The sequence below is a fragment of the Pseudomassariella vexata genome, assembly GCF_002105095.1.
Source record: "Pseudomassariella vexata strain CBS 129021 chromosome Unknown BCR38scaffold_16, whole genome shotgun sequence".
Lineage (NCBI taxonomy): Eukaryota > Fungi > Ascomycota > Sordariomycetes > Amphisphaeriales > Pseudomassariaceae > Pseudomassariella > Pseudomassariella vexata.
In genome coordinates this window covers 556,735-582,266 of record NW_024467971.1, presented here as the reverse complement: position 1 = coordinate 582,266, position 25,532 = coordinate 556,735, and the positions used below count along the sequence as shown (strand labels likewise).

General features: G+C 49.6%; 3 protein-coding genes across 3 annotated transcripts; 2 read left to right on the top strand and 1 right to left on the bottom strand.

Annotated features, from left to right (window-relative positions):
• Window positions 1–1,946: 1,946 nt before the first annotated feature.
• On the top strand, window positions 1,947–5,682 carry BCR38DRAFT_489449 (uncharacterized protein; the record flags this gene model as incomplete). Its single annotated transcript, XM_040864398.1, has 3 exons — window positions 1,947–4,752; window positions 4,857–4,965; window positions 5,025–5,682. 3 exons carry the CDS (start codon window positions 1,947–1,949, stop codon window positions 5,680–5,682), a joined length of 3,573 nt encoding a protein of 1,190 aa, XP_040711452.1.
• Window positions 5,683–6,534: 852 nt separating this feature from the next.
• On the bottom strand, window positions 6,535–6,852 carry BCR38DRAFT_489448 (uncharacterized protein; the record flags this gene model as incomplete). Its single annotated transcript, XM_040864397.1, has 1 exon — window positions 6,535–6,852. The coding sequence occupies one exon, from the start codon at window positions 6,850–6,852 to the stop codon at window positions 6,535–6,537; it is 318 nt and encodes a 105-aa protein (XP_040711451.1).
• A 10,089-nt stretch (window positions 6,853–16,941) lies between these two features.
• Window positions 16,942–21,794, top strand: BCR38DRAFT_489446 (uncharacterized protein; the record flags this gene model as incomplete). Its single annotated transcript, XM_040864396.1, has 8 exons — window positions 16,942–16,973; window positions 17,038–17,344; window positions 17,393–17,606; window positions 17,655–17,768; window positions 17,820–17,924; window positions 17,978–18,176; window positions 18,222–18,833; window positions 18,884–21,794. The coding sequence occupies 8 exons, from the start codon at window positions 16,942–16,944 to the stop codon at window positions 21,792–21,794; spliced, it is 4,494 nt and encodes a 1,497-aa protein (XP_040711450.1).
• Window positions 21,795–25,532: the final 3,738 nt, after the last annotated feature.

The window sequence follows — 25,532 nt, the reverse complement described above, 5'->3', positions numbered from 1 at the left end:
AGCAAAAGGGTGGTGGGGGATGGTACTAATCATAATCCAGACGAAATGTAAATAGTAACAGCATTCCTTTTCCCGAAACTCATGTTCTGCCCCCAACCGATTGGCATTGGCAACAGAAGAGTGAGGACGCCAGTAGAGATGTTGTAGAGCCACACGGAGTGATACATGTTCTTCCGATTGGCGCAGTAGCCTAGAAGTGTGGGATCCAAGTAAGCTGAAAAGGCCGGGGACATGGGGAAGGCCCAGAGTAAGATCCAAACGACCACGCACCAACCAAAACCATGGCCATCACGGTTGCTCGTTGTATGTTACGGATACTGAAGATGCGGAGGCAGAACCAGATAGGGACTCAACTATAGTAGCGCTGGTGAATTTGATGCCTGGTTATTCACATAGCACCCTGGTTCCCAATGGAAACTGCAGTGGTGCTGTTACTACTAGTACATCTTTGGGCAGAATAATTGGTCTGTCAAGCCAGAAGATTAGTTACAGAAACCGAGCATGACAAGTAACCCATTTTCCAGAAAAGACGCAACAAATATGAGGCCATCGTCCCAGCCCAGGCCAACCATTGTAAGCCTTCGGACCAGAAGTCGAAGCGCGATGACGATGAGACCCAGCAGGCTTACTACACAACATGTGGCGAGTTGGGTCTCCATCTTTGGCTTCATTGGCAATGGATTTAAAGACGCCATGCGCACAATGGTAATCTCAAATGTGGAATTTCTGCTTCGTTGCGGAAATCTGGTGTGGAGGGAAAATCGACAAGTTGGAATAAGCGTGTCGGACGACACAAACGCACGAGAACGCAAGAGAAATTATTGTATAGAATGCTTAGAGAACAGAGAACGAACACTTGTGCCTATTAGCAAAATACATTTTAGGGCAGTAAAAATAAACTTTGTGAGGTTGATGGAACACTTTCATTGGTTTCTTACATTTCGTGTCACTAGCTCTGCGAGAACTACAGAGCAAAGGTACCTGAAAGTTGAAGCAAGACACTGGGCTATATCAATGTCTGCAATGATTCAGAGCAAAGATGACTGGTAGACAGCATGAACACATGGTCAAGTTCAGGAATCGATGAGCGAAATATCATACATATCAAGCATTGGCGTCATATGCCGAACGACTCAAAAGCGCCCCGAGCTAGCTGTTGGCATGACGATTCAGCTTAAACCTGCAAGTTGTATGTGAGTTCGCAAGGCATGCTCAGCTATACAACGAAAACTTACCCGTGTGGAGATGAAAAGTATACTAGTCTGGAGCTTTTCTATGCTACTTTGTGATAATATGTGAAGTGAGTTGAAGGAGGCTGGACCCTAACCCCAACAGTATCCGTCTTCAACTTCAACTACAGCCAGCATACCTCGCCTATTTTGCTGATCCACGCCTAAATAGACGACATCATCACAGTGGAAGATTCGTAGTTGCCTGGAGGCAGCTGAAAGCTGCAAGTCGCCTATATTAAATGCAAAGGTCAGGGTAGGCTACAGGGATGGACTTTGTTTACGAACAATACCATGCTACTAGAAAGAGCAGCGTTTCCCATGAAGAAGCAAGCGCCGAAACAAATTGCTTAGAATTGCCTAACGTACTGATTGACACGAGCTTGGAGCCTGCGATGCGCAAGGGTCAAAGTATGGGAGTGTGCCGTTGGGAAGCGACCAATCAGATCGTAGACTATCGAGGTATGCCATCATCGCGGAGGTGTGCGTTGCCGCCCAAGCTCCAAACCGGACCGCTGCAATTGTAGGTCAAATGACACCTCCAATTCCGACTCAACAACCTCGAATGCCACTACCACCAAAGCACAAACAACCATAGGACTTCAGTACTTGGGCATTGACGCAGTCCACCCTCATGTTTTAGCAAATCCGACCGCACGTCTAATGATATCTCCACCCAGCTAGAGGATCGGAGAATTCTCCGAGCTGGCAAGCGCCATGCTCTCTGCCTTCACAGCTCGGCCGATCATCGAGCTCAAGCAGCGCGACAAGTCCAAAATCGAGACCATCCTCGCCCATGGCGACCGCCTCCTCGTCGGCCTGAACACCGGCTCCCTGCGCATTTACCGCGTCAACAGCGTTGCCTCTCCCGACTCGAAGCGGCCCAACGGTGGCAGTAGCGGTAACGGCCGCGGCAACGATGTTCCTGCAAGCCCGCCAAATGCATCATCCAGCCCAACCACCAAGGCGGCCCCACCGTCAACCAATCCAAGCGACCTCCTTCGCGAAGTCGAAAAGTTCTCTACGCGGGCTATCGAGCAACTAGCCATAATCAAAGAAGCGAACACGCTGGTTTCCTTGTCCGCATACCATGTCTCGCTACATGACTTGCATACCTACGAACCGATCGAGACACTATCGCGCACCAAGAATGCGAGCTGTTTCGCCGTCACGAGCAACATCGTCAAGGACGCAGCCACAGGCATACCAGAGATCATCAGCCGGCTGGCCGTGGCGGTCAAACGGAGGCTGCTGCTATGGAGCTGGCATGCGAGCGAGCTGGGCGACGATGTGGGCGAGATCATGCTGCCCGAAGCGGTGCGGTGTGTGACGTGGGCAAGCGCAACCAAGATCGTTTGCGGTATGAATGCGGGCTACGTCCTGGTTGACGTCGAGACTCGTTCAATCACTGAAATCAACGGAACGGGCGCAGCGGCAACAGGTGGACAGGGGAGCAGATTTGGTGCTGCAAGCATGGGTTATATGGGACTTGGTGGCTACATGCCGAAACCGTTGGCTGTAAAGCTGGCCGAGGGTGAGATGCTCCTCGCCAAGGACATCAACTCCCTGTTCATCGATATCGAGGGCAAGCCGTTGGAGAAGCGCCAGATTCCATGGCAGAGTGCGCCCGAGGGTATTGGATACAACTATCCCTACATACTGGCTCTTCAGCCGCCGGCCAAGGGGTCGCTAGAGGTGCGCAATCCCGAGACTTTATCACTTCTACAGACGCTCAACCTGGCCGGTGCTGCACAATTGCATTTCGCCCCACCGACACTCAGTCTTGTCCACGCTGCGAAAGGCTTTCACATCAGCAGCGAGAGAGTGGTGTGGAAGATGGATGCCACCGACTACGATACGCAAGTGGCCGAGCTGATCGCGCAAAGGCTGTACGATGAAGCCATCAGCGTCCTTGGAATGCTTGAGGATGCACTGCTGAATGACAAGACGGGCACAATGCGCGAGGTCAAGATGTTGAAGGCCGAGGAGCTATTCAAGGCCAAGAAATATTTCGATAGCTTGGACCTGTTCAATGAAGACGAGGTGCATGCGCCACCTGAACGTGTACTCAGGTTATACCCGCCAATGATCGCCGGCGAGCTGTCGAACGAAGGCAAGAAAGCCGAATCCAGGGAAGGGACGCCCGAGCAAGAACCACAGGAGCCGGAGCCGGAACCGCCACAGCACGAGGAAGAGGGCAAGACCAACGGGGAGAAAATTTCAAGTGCCAAAAGCGATATGGTCGAAGCTGCCTCGCCTCAAAAAGCAGGCGGGTTCTCCAGGTATTGGCCCATGGCTGGTGGTTACACCCGCAAAGCAGACTCGGACACAGCATCCATTTCTTCGTCCAAGAAAGCGGACAAAGAAAAAGATGATTGCGATGCTGCCAGTGTCATTGCTCCCAAACCTCCTGCATCGACTGAAGACGGATTACTCGAGGGAAAAGACCTCATGACAGCGGTCCGCGCCTTGAACTCGTACCTGGCTGGTACTCGTGCTCGTTTACAGCGCGTCATAGATCCAGCGACAGGACAACTGAAACGGCAGTCTTCCTCAACCTCACAACCTTCTTCAGCACCGGACGACCCCTTCACCTCCCTTTTGACAAGTCAGGTCGATTCGGATAAGCATCTCGAGGATGAACTGCGGGCAACGTTTACCTTGGTTGACACCACGCTGTTCCGCGCGTACATGTTCAGCCAGCCGAAGCTAGCTGGTTCCCTCTTCCGAATCCCCAACTTCTGCGACCCGAAGGTTGTCAATGAGAGACTTTTGGAGAGTAGGAGATTTAATGAGCTGGTCGATTTCTTCTACGGTAAGAAATTGCATCGTGAGGCACTGACTCTCTTGAGGAAGTTCGGTACTGCGGATGAAGACGACAGAGACGAGGAGGGGGGCGAAAAGAAAAGGAAGCGTAAATGGTGGAAGCCTAAGATCCTGGCACAAACGGATGAGAGGGACGAGGAGAAAGACAACGGCGACCATGTGTATAATGGGAAGGACCACGACGAGGCAACGGATCTAGACGTTGACATTCCGGTATCAGAAATCCCCGAGCAGCTCCGCGGCCCTCAGCGCACCATCATATACCTACAATCCCTTCCGCCAGACCTGATCGACCTGATTTTTGAATTCGCCGACTGGGTTCTTCATCGCAATCCGGATATGGGCATGGGGGTCTTCATTGCCGATACCGAGAATGCCGAGACGCTACCCCGGGAGCAGGTCGTTAGATACTTGGCCCATATTGATGAGGACCTCGTAGACGGTGTACTCGAAATGCGTTACCTGGACTACATCATCGATGAACTCGAAGACGCAACGCCAGATTTCCACAATCGATTGGTTGAATTGCTCGTTACGAAATTGAAGGACACAGAATCTGAGAAGGATGGCGACCATCAAGCCGCTGGTGACAAGAGGACCGATGATTGGATGAAGTGGATGGGGCGATTGGTCAACTTCTTGAGGGAGAGCAAGCAGTACAGCCTTGGTCGGGCTTTTGAGCTCATTCCCAGGGAAGGTAAGTTCGCTCGGAGTTGATGTTTGCTTTGGGCCGGTCCAAAAACCTGTCCCATGTCGGATATGACATAATGTGAGGTGCGGAAGGCTAATAAGACCACACAGATCCTGCATTCTACGAGGCACAAGCAGTGGTGCTTAGCAACATGGAGCAACACAACCAAGCGCTGGCGATATACGTGTTCAAAATGAAAGACTACGCCAAAGCCGAAGAGTAAGTCATTTTCTCCGAACCGGCCTTCTGCACCCTTCGTCAGCAACTAACATTTTCAGATACTGCAACCGCGTCCATAAGTTGCAATCAGAGACATCCATCACTGCGCCATCTTCGCCGAATACACTACACCAAAGGACCCGGCCACCATCGTCTTATGCTCAACCCCTGAGCCAAGCTACTGACCAAGATGACCCGGAGGCCACACCTTCGATATACCACACTCTCCTCTCCTTGTACTTGACCCCGCCGCATCCTTACGAGCCCAACCAAGAGCCAGCCCTAGATCTCCTTTCGAAACACGGCTCACGCCTTCCAGCCACCTCAACCCTGTCCCTCATCCCCGATTCGCTACCTGTTGATAACCTGGAGTCGTACTTTCGCGGCCGTATACGGGCCGCCAACTCGAAACTGGCAGAGACCCGTATCTTAGAGGGACTACGCAAGACTATGCTCGTCAACACACAGGCGTCCTTGCTTCTTGGGGACGGACTGCCCGGCGGCCAGGCCGGCAGGAACCGACGCGTCGTCATTGAAGAGGAGCGGGTGTGCAGCGTTTGCCACAAGAGGCTCGGGAATAGCGTCGTGGCTGTACTGCCGAACAACGGGGTGGTGCATTATGCTTGTTTAGGACGAAGTGGGAAGGGGGCGGGGTTGGGGAGGAGTGTGTCGGGGACGAGAGGGAGAGTCGCTGGGGCTTGGGGGAGGAGTTCGTAAGGAGTTGGAAAAGTGGATGAGAAGGAGTATATACAGTAGCGGCTAGGGAAGGGAGTTGCTGCAGACACATGACATAGTAATGCATGGCCAGTTGGTGTGCTTAGGGAGGTTTGCAGGTCATGCATGATTCAGTGTTTGTTGATGTAAAACGTGAGGGAAGTTGGGCAGACGTTGGGCAATTCCGGTGCGTCGCAAAATGAATACAAGTAGCTAGCTTCGCTTTTGGATTGCGCATTTGTTGGCATCCCATCATGGAGTAGTACCCTTAGTCTAGTCCTTGAATTCCATCCGTGAAGGGATGACCGTTACTGCAATCGCTGCATACTCTAGTCTCAACTCTAGATCCCCCCCCAAGACCACGGCGCGCATCTGCATTCTGCCCCGGATCGTTCACGGTTTTACCTCTCAGGATACTGTATCCCTCAGTGTCCCGTTCCCAGTCCAATCGCGCTCAAACTTCATGTGTTGCTGCCGTCTGACTCGATGGGGCTCGTTCAAACTGTACATATGGTCGTCGTCGAGTGTCTCACCGGTTGCATCGTAACTATGCAGGTACTGCGAAGGTGTTTTTGGTCGTTGGGTTGTGGAGGTGGGTATCGAGAAACTGCGAAGAAGTGAACGCGAAGGTATTCGGGATGTCGGCGCGTATGTGTATGGCGCTGCTGTACTCTCCCCCGGAGGTTTCGTCCACAGCCTAATTGTTCTTCTGCGTCTTCCGCGTATCGTGGCTCGCCGATATCTCGTACAGGCAATGTAACGTCGTGTCGAGTCGTCATATTCCACCCGACCAAATCAGCCATCCGTCTGTTGCCTCATCACATCAATCCCAATTCCAATCCCTAGTACACCCCTTCAGTCCTCCTCCACAACCTCCTCTCCATAATTTTCCTCCTCAGCATCCTCATCCACTTTCTCGCTCTTAGCCCTCTTCACCTTATGCTGCGCCTCCTCCACTTGCCCCTCCTTCAATTGTTCCGCGGCAATCTTGTCTTCGTCCATGCGCTGCGTTAGCTCGGTGTTGATTCTGGTTTGGAGGTCGGTTATGGCAGCGCGGAGGGAGTTGAGGTGGGTGGTTTTGTCCGCAGTTGCGATTGCTGAGAGGGGTGTGGTGTGGGAGAAGGGGGCGTTGGTCGGGGAGGAGTAGGTCACTGTTAGGGTTGGTTGGGACATGTTTGGTCGTAGTTCACGGGGAAGGGGGATTTGCGAAGGGTTAGGCTCCCGGTGCTTTGGTCCAGGCGTAAGTAGAAGATGTGAGGAGCGCAAGAAAGATTGGTTTGGATACGAAAGTCTGAAGTTGGTGAAACTTGGCGGATGGTGGGGTATTTGCAATGCAGTCATTATGCGGGGTTGTCCGCTGGAACATTGGAAGCAGTTTTCACAACCACCAATAACGTTTTATTATATGCTTTCTATCGGAATCCACGTACCATGGGCTGTATTGGTACTATGAAGGTGCCTGAGGGACCCATCCCAACTTCGCCCTGAGGGGTCCCTAAATACTACAACGGTGCCTGCCTGCCTTGTAGCCCTCCACACCTGAGGCCACAACTTCCTACACTTTCACAGCAAAGGTTATATGAAATTATAGTCGTTGAGAACTGTTCAGGAGAACAATTTGAACAATGCACAACAACGAGACGTTATCTAGAAGGTAGCCCTCCATCCAGGAACTTCTCACCAACGCCAAGGAGCATCAACGACCCAGCCATGAGCACCGCATGTCAGTGGTTAACAGCATTCGACACGCTGCTGATTGGAGGCCCAAGGGTGCCCACTGAAACGAACGTGGTACAGCCCGCATACTATGCATGTTCTACGTTACACGGAAGATTCTACCAGCCCAGTTTCCTGTCGTTGGACTTGCGGCCAGATGTGACCGACCAATGGGATACTTGAGATATATTTGTGCATCCCCCACTCAGATGTCGCTTATCATGAAATCCCAAGTTTTGCGAGATCCTCCATCCCCAATTTGACCTGTATTTTTAGAAACTGTGGCTGGGATCGTGGTATCTACTTCCACACCCCACGTTTCCCACCAGGCAACTTATCCACTGAAACCTACGAGTTGAAGGAATATATCGTCGACCCATCAGCTTACGCCATTTTATCTCACGGCTGGGCAGGTGTCTCTGGGTTGATACCACTTGCATCGATAAATCGGGCTCAGCAGTGCTAGCGGAAGCTATAAACTCAATGTACGCCTGGTATAAGGCCTCTATGGTCTATAGCGTATCTGGACGATGTAACCTGTGGCCCTGGCTATGACGATATCGATGCTCAGCTCGGCCACGAAGTCATTGAGTTGTATGACCCTCGAAAATTGCGCCATCCACCAGGAAATGACTTTGAAAACCCCCAATGGTTTACTAGGGCGTGGAATCTCCAGGAACGCTTCCCCCGCGTGAACCGGCTGACTGATTAAGGCTGGCGCCGCGGCCGCTTCAATTCACCAAACCTCCTCTCCGTTTCTCTCGACAGAAACGCTTCCACATCGGCCATTTGACGTTTTCTGTATTCTGAAAACAAGACCGTTTCAGCCCTGTAGCATCCTTTCTTTAACTATGGCTCGATTGGTCATAGAGCGACTTAGGTCCCTATCGGCCTAAAGCATAGAATGCTTCTCGATCTCGGCAAAATGGCCGCCACCCTCTCTCGTTTTCCTCTCATTCTTTCTCTCTCGTTCTCTTTCGTTTTCCTCTCTCTATTTTTCCTTTTCTTCTTTAAACTCCATCTAGCCACTCTTTTCGTCTTCCAATCGTTCTTCCACTAGCGTTAAAAAGAATGATATGCCGGGAAGAGGCCGCTTGCCCAAGTAAGGTCCTCGGCTGATGCCCTTGAGGATCTCGAAGGATTCGCTTCGTTGCCTTTTTGTGATATGCGAGAGGTTTCGGTCTCGAATAAGACTGAAAGGGAGCGCGTTATGCGCATTTGGAATCGATTTGGCGTAACGGATTCACGCACCGAACCATTGCTTACCTCGCACATTGCAGGTTCTTGACTAACGTCTGCACGATGTAACGAATAGACATAGACGGCCTGTGACTCCGCCTGTGCCGCGGTGATGATGAAACCGCGAAAACACGTGGCAGTCTTTCTGCAGTACTATGTGACGAACTTAGGCAGGTGGGAGGCGTGCCTAGGGCCGGACGAGCACGAATGGAAGCGGGCCGTTACTTCTGCTATTATCCTAACAGAGATTTGGAATTGCTTGGTCGTCGAGGCCGAACAATGTGCTATGACGAAAGAGAAAAGAGAATCCTGAGAATCGCCGACAATAGACCCTTTCTTTTGCGCAGAAATATCTACCGTACATCGAGCCCGCCTAGTACGCTGGTAGGTGTGGATTAATTCGGCGTCTAACTATACCTTGTAGTGGATAGCAGGACCTATGGCCGTATGATTTAAACTTACGACTAAACAGCTGTTCCTCAAGCAAGAGGTAACGCTTGAAGGTATCATGCTATTTCTTGGCAGGCTGTGGATACGATCGCTAGATATCCCCTCGACCCTACGACGCGAACCCCCTTTTTTCTTTCGTGCTCATGGTTGGTACCGGCGGCTTTAGACCCGGCGTAGTGTTAGGCTTACCTCACACGTAAGCTCGAGTCGCGCTGGGCCGAGACCCTGATGATGGGTCGTGTACTAAACTCGTCGCTATGATCCTGATTATTCATAATAAGCGTAGGAAGAATATGTATCGCACTTAACATGGCAAGTATGCCTTGGCCTTTACCTGTCCTGCTATTTTGCCACGGCTTTCTGTTACCTGACCGCGTTATGTACGTTATAGGGTTGAGCTTAGCTTCACTTTTATACCATGTCAGACGTTCTGCCTCCTGAATTATCTTATAGCCCGCATCCTTGGTGATGACGCATTCAAGGCCGGGTACCGGGCTGCCGAAGAGCTGCTCGACCGGCCATCCTTAGCGAAGGGGGTCGACTACCTCCCACACCTATAGAAGGACGGCGTGCTGGACCAACGTATCATACCTCGGTAACAGGAGAAGTTGAATTAGATATGGAATCGCACAGTTCTTGTGTCTGGAGTCCGATAGAGCGTACGGCCCTATGCGCTACGAGTTGGCGTAGGCGGCGGGCTCGACAGTATGTAAGAGCGAAACCGATATATCTAGTATTAGCCTCGTAAGCCGGTCTGCCTGCAGCCGCATAGCTCATGGCGCTTCCCCCAGTAGAAAGGTCCTCCAATATACTCATGGCATTCGGCTCACCACTTTCAAGAATGAAAGTCGAGCGTAAAGGATCACATTTTGACAGGAGCTCAAGAATAAATGCAGCTTCGTCCTTGAGTAGCTGCTCACAACTGTGCCCACTTGAATGATACTGCTCCGCAGTGGTGGTCCGAATATATTCCGTAGCCCATATCATTACGCCCCTTTTCCCAAGCAGGGGGACCACGCATTCGAGGACATGCAAAGATACAGACGCAAAGCCCTCAATAAAATCTCTATTAGACTGACTGGGGTTGTTGAACGGAAAACTGTGCGAGATCATGTCGAATTTGATGCCGGCAAGTCGGAGTACATTCTCGTCAGCCGATGGTCATATTGCCATCGGACACCCAGCTGAAGCTGTACAGTGTTTTGGAAAGCCTAGGGTGACTGGCTCCAATGTTTGCGAATAGGTTAACCAAGATAGGCTCTTCATGATATCGCGGTCAGATAAATTGAAGTCCCTCCAGTCGCACCCATGTAGGCAGATGTGTCAAGTCGTATGTATGGTGTGACTGACTTGTATACAGCGACGAACATCTCGTACGAATGAGAATGGCAAGTGATTGATTTGTCTGTAACAAATGTCATGCAGTGCGTAGATATACTTGCTCTATGCTTAGGTGATAGTCAGGTTGCAGTGGCGTGGGTTTGTTCAGAGGATCATGAGTCTCCGCAGCGATGCCCAAAAGTTCGTATACCTTGTCCCTCTGATCTGTGGCGTGGAACTTGACCGATGTTGCGGTTAGTAAAGTATCGAGTGGCCACTTCCCTTGAGATCGACGGATATTTGACATGTCGTCAACATTTCGTAATGCTTCTGGGAATTGTGGCAGGCGGAAAAATCCATTGCGACGCATCCACGAGGCTGCCCAACCCAAGACCAATTATCCTTCCGTATCTCAGCCTCGCGGGTGTGGCATATTGAGGCTCTGGGCAACGGCAGTTCCCCATCTTATGGAATGATGATTTCGGTCTAAAGGACATAGGTTAGTGGTGTGAAACGCTGAACGCGTGAAGTGAAAGGCTCGTCCAGTAGATAGGATGGGGACTGGAACTAGGCTCACCGCAGCGTTCTTAGCTGTGCGCCCTGACCCCGAAGATTGTTACGAACTGGCGCTGCGGCTCAATATTAACTTCAGCGGAAATCGACACGGTTCTTGCGTAGGTGTACCTCTTATCCTCGCCTGTTACTATGGGCTCATTCCAGGCTAGCCGGTTGCAGCTGATTATCAGAGGCTGTACATTATAGGATGCCCCCGACATAACTTCTAGCCCATTGTCTGTCCAGGTAACCTCACTAGGTGACCAAGCACAGGAAATCGCAGAGCAACGCCGCCTGAGATCGCCGTTGAATGGTGGAAGCTGCGACCGCAGCTTTCCCCTCTCCTTCACGCTATATCTCGTAGGATAACTGCTCTATACCTGGTTCTTCTTATGTTAGCTTAGTGATATAGGCAACCGACCCTGGTCAAGGCGAGGCGTTTATATATATTCGTCACTATGGTCCGTGCATTCTTGGTCGCATTCCGTCAGCCACCTATTATCAACATCCCGTGGGAGCAGAATCCTGTCTATGCTAGTTTTACAGGACTTCAGCGCTACTCGGTAAATGCAATATGTGAATAAATCCTCCTATTAAACGCCAAACATGGGGCAAGCACGCTGGAAGCATTAATTTGACTGGTTCTTCCCAGTCGTACTTGTATCTATAGAAGCAATAAAGGTAAAAGATGCGACATCACTCGTAGTGTCAACCATTCAAGCTGAATATATTGGTTTATATATGTACTTTCGGACTGGAGTCTATGGATGGTGCCACCAGAGCAGAATTCTGTCTACGCTGTCACGACCTGGGTTGCATCGCATTGGTAGAGACCTCGATTAGGTGCTATCGACGAAGATTCTACTCTAAGGAGCGAAGGAAAGAAGATCACAAACTTAGGTTTGAGGGAGCGCGACTAAGTCGTCCACGCTTGGCGGGGCTCCTGCAGGGGTTATGATTGGCTTCCCATCTGGCACTGCCATGGCAGGTGTTCCAGCTGTAAGTCACCTGGTCGTAGTGAGTTTGCGAGGGTTGACCTTCACATCTACAACTTCGACGAGACCGGTTTTGTGATGGGCCAAATCTCGTCCGAAATGGTCGTGACGACTTCTGATCGGCGCGGAAGGCCTAGAGCAGCCCAACAAGGAAATCGGGAATGGGTTACAGTTATTCAAGGCGTTGGGTCGTCCGGTTATGCCCTCCCTCCGTACATCATTTTCGCCGGCAAAACCCACCTCTCGTCATGGTACGAAAACAGCCCATTACCGCCTGATTGGGTTATCGCAGTTAATAAAAATGGCTCGACTACGAACGAGAGAGGCGAAGATTGGATAAAACACTTCGATCATCACACCAAGTCTCGTACGAAAGGTACTCATCGCCTATTGATCCTCGACGGTCACGAAAGCCATCACTCGACCGATTTCGAGGTATATTGCAAAGCTAACAATATCGTCACGCTTTTTATGCCTCCTCATTCATCGCATAAGCTCCAGCCTCTTGATGTTGGTTGTTTTCGCGGGTGAAAAAGAGCGTACGGAAAAGAAATCGAAGATCTCATGCGAGCACATATAAGTCATATCTCGAAAGAAGACTTTTTACCGGCGTTTTTAAACGCGTACAACGCAACTTTCACGGTTTAAAATATCCAAGGAGGTTTCCGTGGGGTAGGAATAGTTTCGTACGATGCAGATTATGTCATATCACAGCTCGATGTGAAATTACATACGCCAACACCTCCGGGTAGCTCGGCTGGTCTCCCCGTCCCTTGGGAATCAAAGACTCCGAACAACCCAACCGAAGCCCAATCACAAACAGATTATGTGAAAAATAGGATTGTACGACATCAAAATAGCTCACCAAGGTAAATTTTTGCTGGAATAGATCAGATTGCGCGAGGTACAACGAAGGTTATGCATCGGCTTGCACTTTTAGAAGGCGAGGTCGAATGACTTCGAAAGGCAAATGAGACCTTAAGTCGACGTCGCCGTGCGAAGAAAAAACAGCTACAGAGTGGAGGGTCACTTCGTATACAAGCTGGACAGGACCTACAGTCTCAACAAGAGGTTGATGGGCAGTTACATGACGAATTTCGTCAAATTGGTGGTCGTACGAGGCGGCGAATTGCGCGTGTACGGCGCTGTAGAATCTGCGGCGAGCCCGGACATAATGCGCGCACTTGTGGAAATGATGTAGAGACGTCTGAAGATAACGATTCTGAGTAGTCTCAATTGATGATAGGCGTTGTGGTTGAATTAACTTATACATTGTCGTATAAGGTCTGCCAAAGTGTGCAATTGGACCGTGGATTACGTTATCCGACTACGCATCATTACGGGCTACCATCCCCCACCACCCCACCGGCAACACCACCCCACCGGTAACCAAATTAGCAGCACCTACACTATAATTACTTCAACTTCAATTATACGGATCTTAATAGAAATCGAAGCTATTTACAAGCCGATTGCACGAATAAATAGCGAATTGAATAGAGTTTTCAATTTAGCATTTTTAGAAAGGTTACACGATACTCCACATCGGTACTACGGAGTTCCGGCAGCCGTAAAATTCTGATTCTACTACTTTTGAGGCCACGATGCCCCTTTGACTATTATTCTATAAGTACTACGCTTCAGTACACCAAAATGCCGCGCCGTAGCTGGACAGAGGACCAGATAGCTGAGGCTATTCTAGATGTTACCGATAATGGCCTGTCGCAGTACAAATCCGCCCAGAAGCATGGAGTGCCACAGCAGACCCTTTCCGACAGAATCAAAGGCAAAGGGTGGCCAGACAACCCTATACCGACCAGCAAGCGGGTTTATATAGCCCAAGAAAGCCGTATAGTCAACTGGATTATCAGACAAGAGTCCTTGGGATATGCCCCTACGCACAATCACGTACGCGCTTGCGTTTCTACACTTCTGGCTCAACAGGGCGATACCAACGAATTACGGAAGAATTGGCTCAACTTGTCTCTAGACATCCAGAAATTCGTACCAAGATGGGTAGAAAGCAGGATACAGCTAGATTCAACTCATTTACACCAAAAGCCGTACATTGGTAATTTGATATCCGTGAGAGAGAATACGGCTGGATTAAGCCAGAAAATACAGTGAATGTCGATAATGGAGGCATAATGGCTAGCTTTGGTAACTATCTATTAGTCTCTTAGGCAATTATTTATGCTAATTACTATACTATAGGCCTTGACGGGCTCGTATTGGGGAGTTCTGACGCCCAACAGAAGGCTATAATTAAGAGCTCACAGGGCCGTAGTTGGACTACCTCTATTGAAGCCACTACAGCCGATGGCCGCCTTCTAGAGCCAGGTATAGTGTTTAAGGGCAAAGAGCTCCAAAAACAGTGGTTCATTGACCAATTCCGAGAGATCTGTCCCCACTGGCGCTATCTAACGTCACCAAATGGCTGGACAGACAACCATATAGGCCATCAGTGGCTTATTGACGTATACTTGCCTCAGACGCAGCCAGCAGACCCCTCTGATGCTAGGCTAATTATACTAGATGGCCATGGATCCCACGCCTCTGTAAGTCTTCTAGTTATTGCAGTATAACTGTACTAACTGGGCTATATAGGATGAGTGGATGACTACGTGCTTTATGTATAATGTATACTGTTGTTACTTACCGGCACACACTTCCCATGGCTTACAGCCAAATGAAAATGGCCCCTTTAACGTATTGAAGTCGGCCTATAGGGCAGAAGTCAGTAAATTGGATAGAATGACGGATGCGGCGCCAGTTGATAAAGTCAACTTTATCCGGTGTTATAGTACTGCACGCAAGGCTATAACCGATAAGGTCATTAAATATGGCTGGATAACTACTGGAAATTGGCCAATTTCAAGGGCCAAGGCACTACGGCATCCAGAAATCCAGGTAGATGTTGATAAAAGGGGCACTCCACCGCCGCCACAAGCCCCTGGACTTGACAGTGATTCTACACCCCGTACGAGCCGTCAAATCCGCAAATTTGCGAACAAGTCAAGCCCACATAGCCGCTATAGGCTACAGAAGGTTGACAAGGGGGTTGAAGCCTTAGAGGCAGAGTTGGTAGCCGAACGCACTAAGGCTACGGCATTACAGGAGGAACTAGACCGCTTGAAAAGGGGTAAAAAGCACAAGTCACTGCCAAATCTGAATCGCCGTTTTATAAAAGTATCAGAAGCACTAGCTGCAGGGGAGCCTATACCCTCTAATAACCGTCAAGAACCAGCCAATAATGGGAAAGTTGTGGAAGTTGAGGATGAAGGGGTTGATTCATCAGAATCAGAGGCTACGGCCGATGATTTGCGGGCCGCTGTAGTCACACGAAGTGGTTGTACAGTCAAGAGGTGGCTATATTATTAAACTCCATAACAATAGCTACATAATGGTATAACTACGGTATAAATAGCTTCAATATGTACGCAATTATGTAAGTAAAAATGTAGTGTTTTTGCAGTATTGTGCTCAATTAACGTTACCGGTGGGGTGGTGGGGGATGGTACAAGCCGTTCTTTGGCGTGCTGGATGCTGTCTCTAACCAAGAGGGAACCCCCGGGAATCTGCCCGACGATATACGACTCTGCCTCTCTTTGGGTGGATCAATTGAGAAGGGGCTGTTCTGGAGGAACCGTTATCCGATGGTGCCCCTATTGCTATCCAAACAATGAACCGAGAGGACCCCTTGTGAGATGTATTTTCCGTCAACAGAAAGAAGCCTGCCGTTTCAACCGAAGGACTTTGCTAGAAGCGTTTCTGAACACAGCTTCCTAGTTTCATTCAAGAAAATGCACCGGGAAGGCTCTCTATTCCATATTGAGAGCATCGACCTGGAAGGATTGAAAACCGAGCCGCAGAAACTGGCCGTGGTATGGCCCTGGCTCTCCAGCAATTTTGACGCGAATCAGAGCATCCCTAAGCTGGATGAGCTCTCAGTCACATCAATATACGGGAAGTATGCTCCAAATCTGCGCGGGGCGCTCCTGCAGATACAGTGTCCTGATGGAAGTAGCCAGTTTATATTCTTCGGCGTTTGGCCTTCTCCCTTCTCATGAGCTACGCTGTCTGAGCCCAACGTGTGGTGGTATCACTTCTTCCCACCCCATAATGTGTATCCTTCGGAGGGCTTCTTCGGACGGCTTCGAAAATTCACTGAGAGAGGAGTGGCAAGGTTTCACTACAAGGATCAATAACCGTGAACCCTTAACGCACGTGGATCCCTGGGGCGACTACACATCACATTTGGCTACGAGGCAACTCAGGGACGTGAGAAATACCTGCCTGTTCAGCTTGAATACTGGGACAAGGCTCATGACCTCCAGTGTAGTGGGTTGGGCCGTGTATCTGACTGTCATGATGATCACAACAGGCTTGCGTGCAAACAAAATACCGGACAAGAAGTGACGTTTGGGGCACCTCAACATCAACAAGCCGTATCATCACACCATCTTTGATGCATTATTCTAGATATCTACTCAATTATATACGTCTTCCTTAGTCTGTACCTTAATGGGTAATAATTCTAGTAGTGCCAAAGTAATAGTGAATAATTTCCCTGGGATACATTCCGACCTCGGAGGCCTGATTATTTCATGGGTTCGCTGGTTTGGCAGGCTTAGAAGTGGCGCCGACCTATTGCAGATGGCATGAAGCGCCTCGCTACTGCCTATGAAGCTGCCTTGGGCTGACGGGCATATCGGGTATTTCATGGGTAGGACTTAGCTCAGGAAGGTGTCCCAAACGCCCATCCGTCCGCCTACCTGCCGACACAAGGGTGCAGACGTGCCCCGCCGCTCTGAAATACAAGGCATCCCCGCGATATTTGAATTTCTTGTTGCTAAATACTCACCAAAGCGACTTCGGCACATATTCAATTGTCTTCCCCTGCGACTCCTCTATTCCCTATGTATTCGATGTCAGCATCTCATTGATACGTAGATATATGTGCCAGCAGATTTCGAGATTCAGTACGATGGACACAGTCGAGTCTCTACGGCCCAATACGTAAGGCTCGGCATTCTCCAGAGGGGAAAACGCAGAGGCTAACATTCTAACGCTTCCACATTAGTGAAGATCTGTGGAAAATTGCAGTCAAACAGCTCCCTGAAGAAGACAAAGCCTGCCTCGACGTAGACTGCCCAGATAGACGCCAGATCGTCGCCAGGTCCCTCGAGCTCACCAACAACGCAAAGCAGCGATGCGAGAGAATGGCCTGGCGGTTCAAAAGAAAGAGCGGCGAAGTAGTTATTGCCAGAGACGTTCTCGCTAAGGTTGCTCGATGGATCGAGCACTTTAAAGCCGTCGGTGACACCATAGTTCAGTATGATCCTGCCCATGCGGCCCTTCCTTGGGCTGGCGTGCGGTTTGTCCTCCAGGTACCCCACGCTTCCTTCTTTGTCTTTCGTTTCGCTAATAGAGGACAGATCTGTGTCGACCACTTCGAGACACACGCCTTTCTTCTTGAGGCGATTCCAGCAATTGCCCAACAAATTTGTCGCTGTGCGCTAATGGAAGAGCTGCTTATGCCCTCTCTGTCAGACGCAGCTGAAGAGCTAAAGCGGGCACTCGTCAAACTCTATGCAAGTATTCTGACTTATCAAGCACGAGTAAAGGCCTATTTCCAAAAATCTACGACAGGTTCGCACACCGGAGTGATTTGAGGTATAGAAGCTGATCTGAGGTTAGTGCAAATCCTACAAAGCCTGCAGGGAGAACCGTCCAAATTTGAATCGGCTTTTAAGGCTATTCTCGATGCGCAGGCAGATGTGGAGCGCTGCTTTCAGATAGCAAGCGTACAAGGTCTGTGGCCCATGTGGCGCATCTCCTACCGGTCCTAACTCTTTGCTCCAGAACAACTCAAGAGGCTAGCTCAATTAAAAGATGCCTTTGCAAAGCTCGAGATACCGATAAACCGTTGGAGCGACGGGCTGGTGAAAATTACGGATAAACTCGATAGTACGTTTACGATCTGCTGCAAGCACAATAAGATTCGAGCTAAATAATACAAGGGCTAAGAAGAAAAGATATCCTACAGTGGATCTCAGAGGAACAATACCTGCAACACCATAAACGGGAACAGGAAAGCTTCCTCGAAGGAACCGGAGAGTGGCTCCTCTCGAACCCCGTTTTTAAGCAATGGAAAGAAGAAAGTGCATCGTCGATCCTATGGCTACATGGCATTCTCGGTTCAGGCAAGAGCAAGCTCACGTATGTCTATATTAACTTTACAGCTTTCGTAGCTAATAATCTTAGGTCTCTGGTCATTGAAGATGCTCGAGAGGCATTCCAGAAACAGCAGGCGCTATCTCCAGCCTTTTTCTACTGCTCGCGCAACCCTGCCGAGCCTGGTCGCTCAGACCCCGAGAAGATTATCGCAAGTATCGTCCGGCAGCTGTCGTCTGTTGGGCCTGGAAAACCAATCTTACAACCGAAAATCGCAGTCTATCAGTCACATGAGGATCAAGGGTTCGCTGCTGGTTCTCTACAGATACAGGATAGTTCCAAACTCCTACTACAGCTCCTTGAAAATTATCCAACGGCGACCATTATCATAGACGCCTTGGATGAGTGTCGCGCAGATACGAGACACAAGCTTCTGGAATGCCTCGAACACATTCTTCGCGAGTCTTCCACCCTCGTCAAGATATTCGTCTCCAGCCGAGACGATCAAGATATCGTATGTAAGCTCCAGAACTACCCCGGTTTAGAGCTCTCATCGCACCTGAACTCGAACGATATCGCTCGTTTCGTCCAATTCGAAACAAAATCTTTGGTCGCAAAACAAAACCTTCTTCGATTAAGTCGTAGGAAGGACGAGCTAAGCCAAAAGATTATCAGAGTTGTATCAGACGGGGCTGATGGCATGTAAGTATATCAGAGTCCACGGCTTATATTATACTAATAACAACCAACAGGTTCCGGTGGGCTAGTTTACAGTTGCAAGCTCTCTGCGAATTAAAGTCCGACGATGCGATCCTTGAGCGACTTGGTCGGCTGCCATCAACATTAGAGGAACTATATCAGGAGATCGCCGATAAGATTAAAGCGTACGACGCTAAGGCTGATCGTCAATATGCTGTAAACGCTCCATCTTGGCTTCTTTGTTCTCGGAGGAGGCTGAGCTCTGAAGAATTCCTCGCAGCTGTCTCAACCAGTCCCAGTCAACTGTCGACAGCTCTGACCAAATACAACGTGTTGGACTTATGCTGCAATCTTATAGTCTTCGACTCCACTCTCGACGAGTTCCGGTTTGCACATTTGTCTGTCAGAGAATTTCTGGAAACAAAAGAGGCATATGCCAGTACTGCAATCAATAGTATAGCAGCACAATGCTGCCTAACGGCCCTGATGCCCTTCAAGGAGGTAGATATATCGAAGAATGGTCTCGCCAAGGATTACGAAACAAACCGTCTATATAAATATGCAAGCATTTACTGGGCACCACATTGCCACGACGCCGCCGAGGAAAGGAGACACGGCCATCTCTCTATGCTTTTGGAAACATTTTTATCAGACTTACCTCCACGTTTGCCGTTTACTACATGGAATAGTGAAGTTACTACGTGGATTGATGGCGTGAATACATATGACCGGAAGTTGATTGATAAGCTAGGAGTCTGTCAGTCGGGGGATTCTCCCAGCCTTTTCGTGGCAAGCGCCTTCGACTTTGCTGAAGTTATCCAGATCCAACTTCGTGAGGGGGCTCTACTAAAAGGCTCGATTTTAACAAAATGCACCGTTATTACGGCTTCATTTGGATGCTATGAAGCACTCTTAGAGCTCTTAGGTTCAAAGGAAGTGAAAATTACAGAGGACGTGGTCAAGGCGGCGGCAGGGAATTATCGGAGTGGGAAAGAGGTCATGGCACTGCTTCTCGAGAAGAGGGGAGACCAGGTCCAGATCACAGAGGACGTGGTCAAGGCGGCGGCAAGGAATATGGAGAATGGGAAAGAGTTCATGGCACTGCTTCTCGAGAAGAGGGGAGACCAGGTCCAGATCACAGAGGACGTGGTCAAGGCGGCGGCAGGGAATTATTGGAGTGGGAAAGAGGTCATGGCACTGCTTCTCGAGAAGAGGGGAGACCAAGTCCAGATCACAGAGGACGTGGTCAAGGCGGCGGCAGGGAATAGGGGGAATGGAAAAGAGGTTATGGCACTGCTTCTCGAGAAGAGGGGAGACCAGGTCCAGATCACAGAGGACGTGGTCAAGGCGGCGGCAGGGAATAGGGGGAATGGGAAAGAGGTCATGGCACTGCTTCTCGAGAAGAGGGGAGACCAAGTCCAGATCACAGAGGACGTGGTCAAGGCGGCGGCAGGGAATTATCGGAGTGGGAAAGAGGCCATGGCACTGCTTCTCGAGAAGAGGGGAGACCAGGTCCAGATCACAGAGGACGTGGTCAAGGCGGCGGCAAGGAATATGGAGAATGGGAAAGTGGTCATGGCACTGCTTCTCGAGAAGAGGGGAGACCAAGTCCAGATCACAGAGGACGTGGTCAAGGCGGCGGCAGGGAATTATGGGAGTGGGAAAGAGGTCATGGCACTGCTTCTCGAGAAGAGGGGAGACCAGGTCCAGATCACAGAGGACGTGGTCAAGGCGGCGGCAAGGAATATGGAGAATGGGAAAGAGTTCATGGCACTGCTTCTCGAGAAGAGGGGAGACCAGGTCCAGATCACAGAGGACGTGGTCAAGGCGGCGGCAGGGAATAGGGGGAATGGGAAAGAGGTCATGGCACTGCTTCTCGAGAAGAGGGGAGACCAGGTCCAGATCACAGAGGACGTGGTCAAGGCGGCGGCAGGGAATTATTGGAGTGGGAAAAAGTTCATGGCACTGCTTCTCGAGAAGAGGGGAGACCAGGTCCAGATCACAGAGGACGTAGTCAAGGCAGCAGCAGGGAATGGGAAAGAGATCATGGCACTGCTTCTCGAGAAGAGGGGAGACCAGGTCCAGATCACAGAGGACGTGGTCAAGGCGGCGGCAGGGAATAGGGGGAATGGGAAAGAGGTCATGGCACTGCTTCTCGAGAAGAGGGGAGACCAAGTCCATATCACAGAGGACGTGGTCAAGGCGGCGGCAGGGAATTATGGGAGTGGGAAAAAGTTCATGGCACTGCTTCTCGACAAGAGGGGAGACCAGGTCCAGATCACAGAGGACGTGGTCAAGGCGGCAGCAGGGAATGGGAAAGAGATTATGGCACTGCTTCTCAAGAAGAGAGGAGACCAGGTCCAGATCACAGAGGACGTGGTCAAGGCGGCAGCAGGGAATGGGAAAGAGATCATGGCACTGCTAATTAGAGAACGCAGGGAAGATGTAGTCAGCAAGCTTACCGATGATGTATGCTATGCCGCAGCTACCAGTGGCCAGTATGGAGTTCTGGACCTTCTCTCTCGACTTAATGGTCTCTCGGCACGAAAGGACGAGTGGTGTAACATCGCAATTTTCTACAATGCCTCGCAATCCGGAAATTTGGAAACCGTCACAAAACACTTATTTCAGGAAATCAGTCCTGATCTAAATGATACTTTAGGCAGGACGCCTCTATGGGTTGCTGCAAGTCGGGGACATAAAAATATTGTGGAACATCTGGTACAGAGAACTGATATCGACATTAACTCGAGGAGCATATCGGGAAGGCCGCCAATATTCTGGCCATCTGCTTACGGGAACGAGGACATAGTAAAAATACTGGTGGGTGCCGGAGCGGACCCAAATGTTGAGGATATTGATGGAGAAACCCCTATCTCGATGGCCAGGAAAAATGGGCACATAACGGTGGTAGAGATACTGGAGAAGTCGGGTACATGTTCTGGAGGTAGGGCTGTATTGTAATACTTGAAGAATTTGACGTACCTTTCAGAAATTGTACTTCAGCATATTGTAATAGTCTCAACCTCATTTAGGGCCGTTGGTTTACAGTAGACTAACCACAAAGCTTAAGCAGGTGTAGGTTAAATCTCCGATCTCTGTATGCGTCACGGCTTAGCTATGAGCCTATCCCATAACCACTGCGCTCCAACGCAAAGGGATACAGGATATGAAAGTCAGCAACTATGCAGCTCGATGTAATGTTGCAGCAAAACGTGAATAGAATTAGGCCCGCTGCAGTAAAGGGAGACACCGGAGAAAAGATTATAAACCGTATGATGTCGGCGGGAAAGCTTCCTTCTCAGCGAGGGTTTCCGTCACAAGCCCGGAGCTCTCCATAGAGAAAGCGGTCTATATCGAAGCTGCCCACTGGATCTCGGCCGGAAGTAGGTGTTTTCGTCCGAAAATCAGGAAGCCGCTCTTGTAGCAAATCAACGTAGCGTAAGACAAAATAATGCCGAGCGCATCTCCAGAGTTTACCGTGTTCGCAAACGTGGTTAATTACCATATCCCGCCTCTTTAGAGTAGGGAGAATCCTGCTTGTACGCCAGTTAACGGCTCTAGAAATTTGGTTCTGAAAAGCCAGCTCATCATAAGTGCGGGAAAGGAAGTCCTAATGACCTCCGAAAGTAGGTTGTGTCCTCGTTATGCGGCCGGACCTGGCAACCCTTTGCCTTAGATCCTTGGCTTTTGAATTTTGGTTGAAACATTCGGTAATGAAATCGTCGCTGCAGTAGCTATCATGATTAACAATATGAAGACGGGTTTCGCCAGCTCTAGTACCATTGTTTTCGGTCTCTGGAATGAAGACTTTCTAGAGCCGCTCTGATGCAGTTGCAATCCGGCTAGGCTTTGTTGCTGCGTTATCCCCGGACGATTGTTCATGTTCTTCGATTAGATGGTGAGACGGAAAGCCTGTTGTAAGGGTGTCCCACAGATATTATTTATCATCAAGAACTCGTAGCAATATCCAGAGCGCGAGGAAGAAGGTGAGTTCCTCCATAACGTCACGGCCAAACAAGTATTGGGTTTTGGGCAAATGGTCTTGTATTGAAAGTGTCATGATCTCTGGAGAGTCCTGAGAGAAGTGAAGGGCGGTCATAGGGGCCTTATATAGGTAGAAATGACTGATACCTGCCCCACAGCCAGGACTTGTGTGGTTCAATGGGTAGAGGTCATATTGACCCATACTTCGTACGGTTTGCGGCTTTGCGTTTCTCCTTTGACTTAGCAGTCTTGACGGAGTAGCCTTGAAGGTCCGACAACAAGTGATCAACGTGGCCCGGTTCTATCATCACGATATTCTCCAGGTATGTGACATGGGTGATAAAATTAAGAGCAACGTTTAGAAGAGATTTGAAATCACAAGACCCGAGCGGGCAGATAGCCTGTGTAAGGCAACGTCGTCGAAATGCCCCGCCTTGTAGGCGCACACGGGCAGTGCGGCAAACCCCGCAGTAGTCAGCTAGGTTCAAGCCTCAGTACCCAACTACAACTCAACTGTATCTAACCTAGCAGACTCATCTTGCTAACCGATTAGCTAAACAAGTACAAATGAAAGATAGAAGGGAGGATTCCTCCGCCTTCTCTTTTTGTAGCATCCTAGCTACGTTAATCTTGGTGCTGTCAGCCCAGGCTGTCTTAATAAACCGGACGGCTTGCAGATACACCCGAAGTGCAGCGTGCTGGAACACTATCAGAGATTGTGGGCGTTTGAAAATGCGGTCCTAGTGTTTTCGCTAGAGAAAAATATTCACAAACACCTGGGTGGTGTCCTGCAGGCTCGGTCGAGAATGAGCACGTGTGGGTGCCGTCTTCGGCTTCGGGGCACAGATCCTCCCAAGGCGATAGAGTAATACAAGTAGTATAACGACTAGGGCCTAGACCTTCATGCCATACAGCTGGGCATGCATGGGCCCATATTGAACTGGGTAGTGTAGAAGCAGGAAACAGATTCCTCAACGCTGCCAACCGCGAGCTTGGGGCAGGCGGACCTGCTGCCGATGCCTAATCGAATGGGGCGAAGTACTTAGTAGGTAAGAGTAACCACCATCCATCTCAGCGCCTCGCTATGGTGCCAGAAGAATACAGGAGCCGGCGCCTGACGTTTTCGGCCTCCAGAAAAGTGCTCTCTCGCCCGAACTTACAAATGTATTGTCGGTGTGGCAGTGAGGAGTGAAATAGCTCTAACCTAGTTAATTCAAGTGTTGAATATAGCTGTATATCCTTTTACAGTAATATCCTTTTACAGTAATATTTACATGCATCTGCATTATTTCTAGTCTATTAGTTGTGAGTTCAGGTTACTATTGGAAGAAACATTCAGCAATTTATGATAAACGAAATCTAAGGAAAATGTAGTCTCCTATCGGACATTATATTGGCGTCGAATACGACCACGCGATGAAATCAGGTTACTAACTTTGTTTTGAATCAAATATTACGATTCCTCGGTAGCTAACGAACCATTTGGTCATAACATGAAAGTCCAAATCGAGTGAGACATGCAATAGTTCAATGATACGTGCACCTAGGGGGGAGGATGCTATAACGCAGCAGTGCGCAACGTTATAGTATCTAATTGAATGGGATTCACCTAACCAGTGGGTCCCCCTACCTTTTCGTATCACAGGCTAACTGGCCCACACCCAAATTTGTAGGTGAACATGTTAGTAGAATATACGTATGGCATTATCTACTTACCCCTACCTAAACGTCAACAACCACTGCAGAAGACCATGGCGCCGGTTATAAAGAGGCCGAAGGCTACTTATTCCGAGCTTGATGTTCAGGACGTACCAAATGCTATCGAATACGGCGCGAAACTTACAAAAGCTGCTGACCTTATGCATCCGCCTGAAAGGGGTTGAGTCACGGCATACGGTGCACCAGCAGAAGCAGAAACTCTCTTCGAATCAAGTAAAGGAGATCAGAAAATGGATTCTACTCATGGGTTAATCGGTTTTGCTCTAACGCATCGCATGGGAATACTGGGAATATTGGAAGGGGGTGTCGCGCTTGGTAAGCAGTGGATGCGTGGGTTTCTAGGCAGAAATTCAGAGTTGAAGACAAATGTTGGTAGAAAAGACTCGACTATAGGCATATTAAAGCTGCTACACTAGATAATACGGAGTTATTGTCTGATAGGCTGGCTTAACCTGACTTGAAGATGTCTGTGGATTCTGCACCGGAAGACCTAAATATTTATTTGTGGATTACATTCATGGACATGGACTACTGGTAGAGTTCTATATAACTAAGTGGATTTATGTTGTTTTGGTGTAGAAAGCGTCCATCACGGAGGTCACCTACGTTATTACTTTCTAAACACGGCTAAAGCAGTCTCGGCCCAGTTAGAAGGGTTGCGAACTGAGAAGTTAAATACGAGGCATTCGTCTTCGGGCACGGCGGGCCTATGATGGAGTCGGCTTACGCAGCCAGGGCTAGTCGTCAGGACCGAGACAGGAACCGACAGCACAAGCCACGACACGGTCATAAAATACGTAAACATTCGGTTGGACCACCTACCCTCACATATAGAGTTTTAATAGGCTTTCCGTATTCTTTTTAACGAATGCAAGTCGACTTGGGACTGTAAGTGCCTCCGCTGGTCATCGCGGAAACCAGTTTGCAAGGCAGTCTACGGAACTGAGCAGCAGTTGGTCTGGACAATTGAGAGAAATACCTTTGGTTGGATCAGAG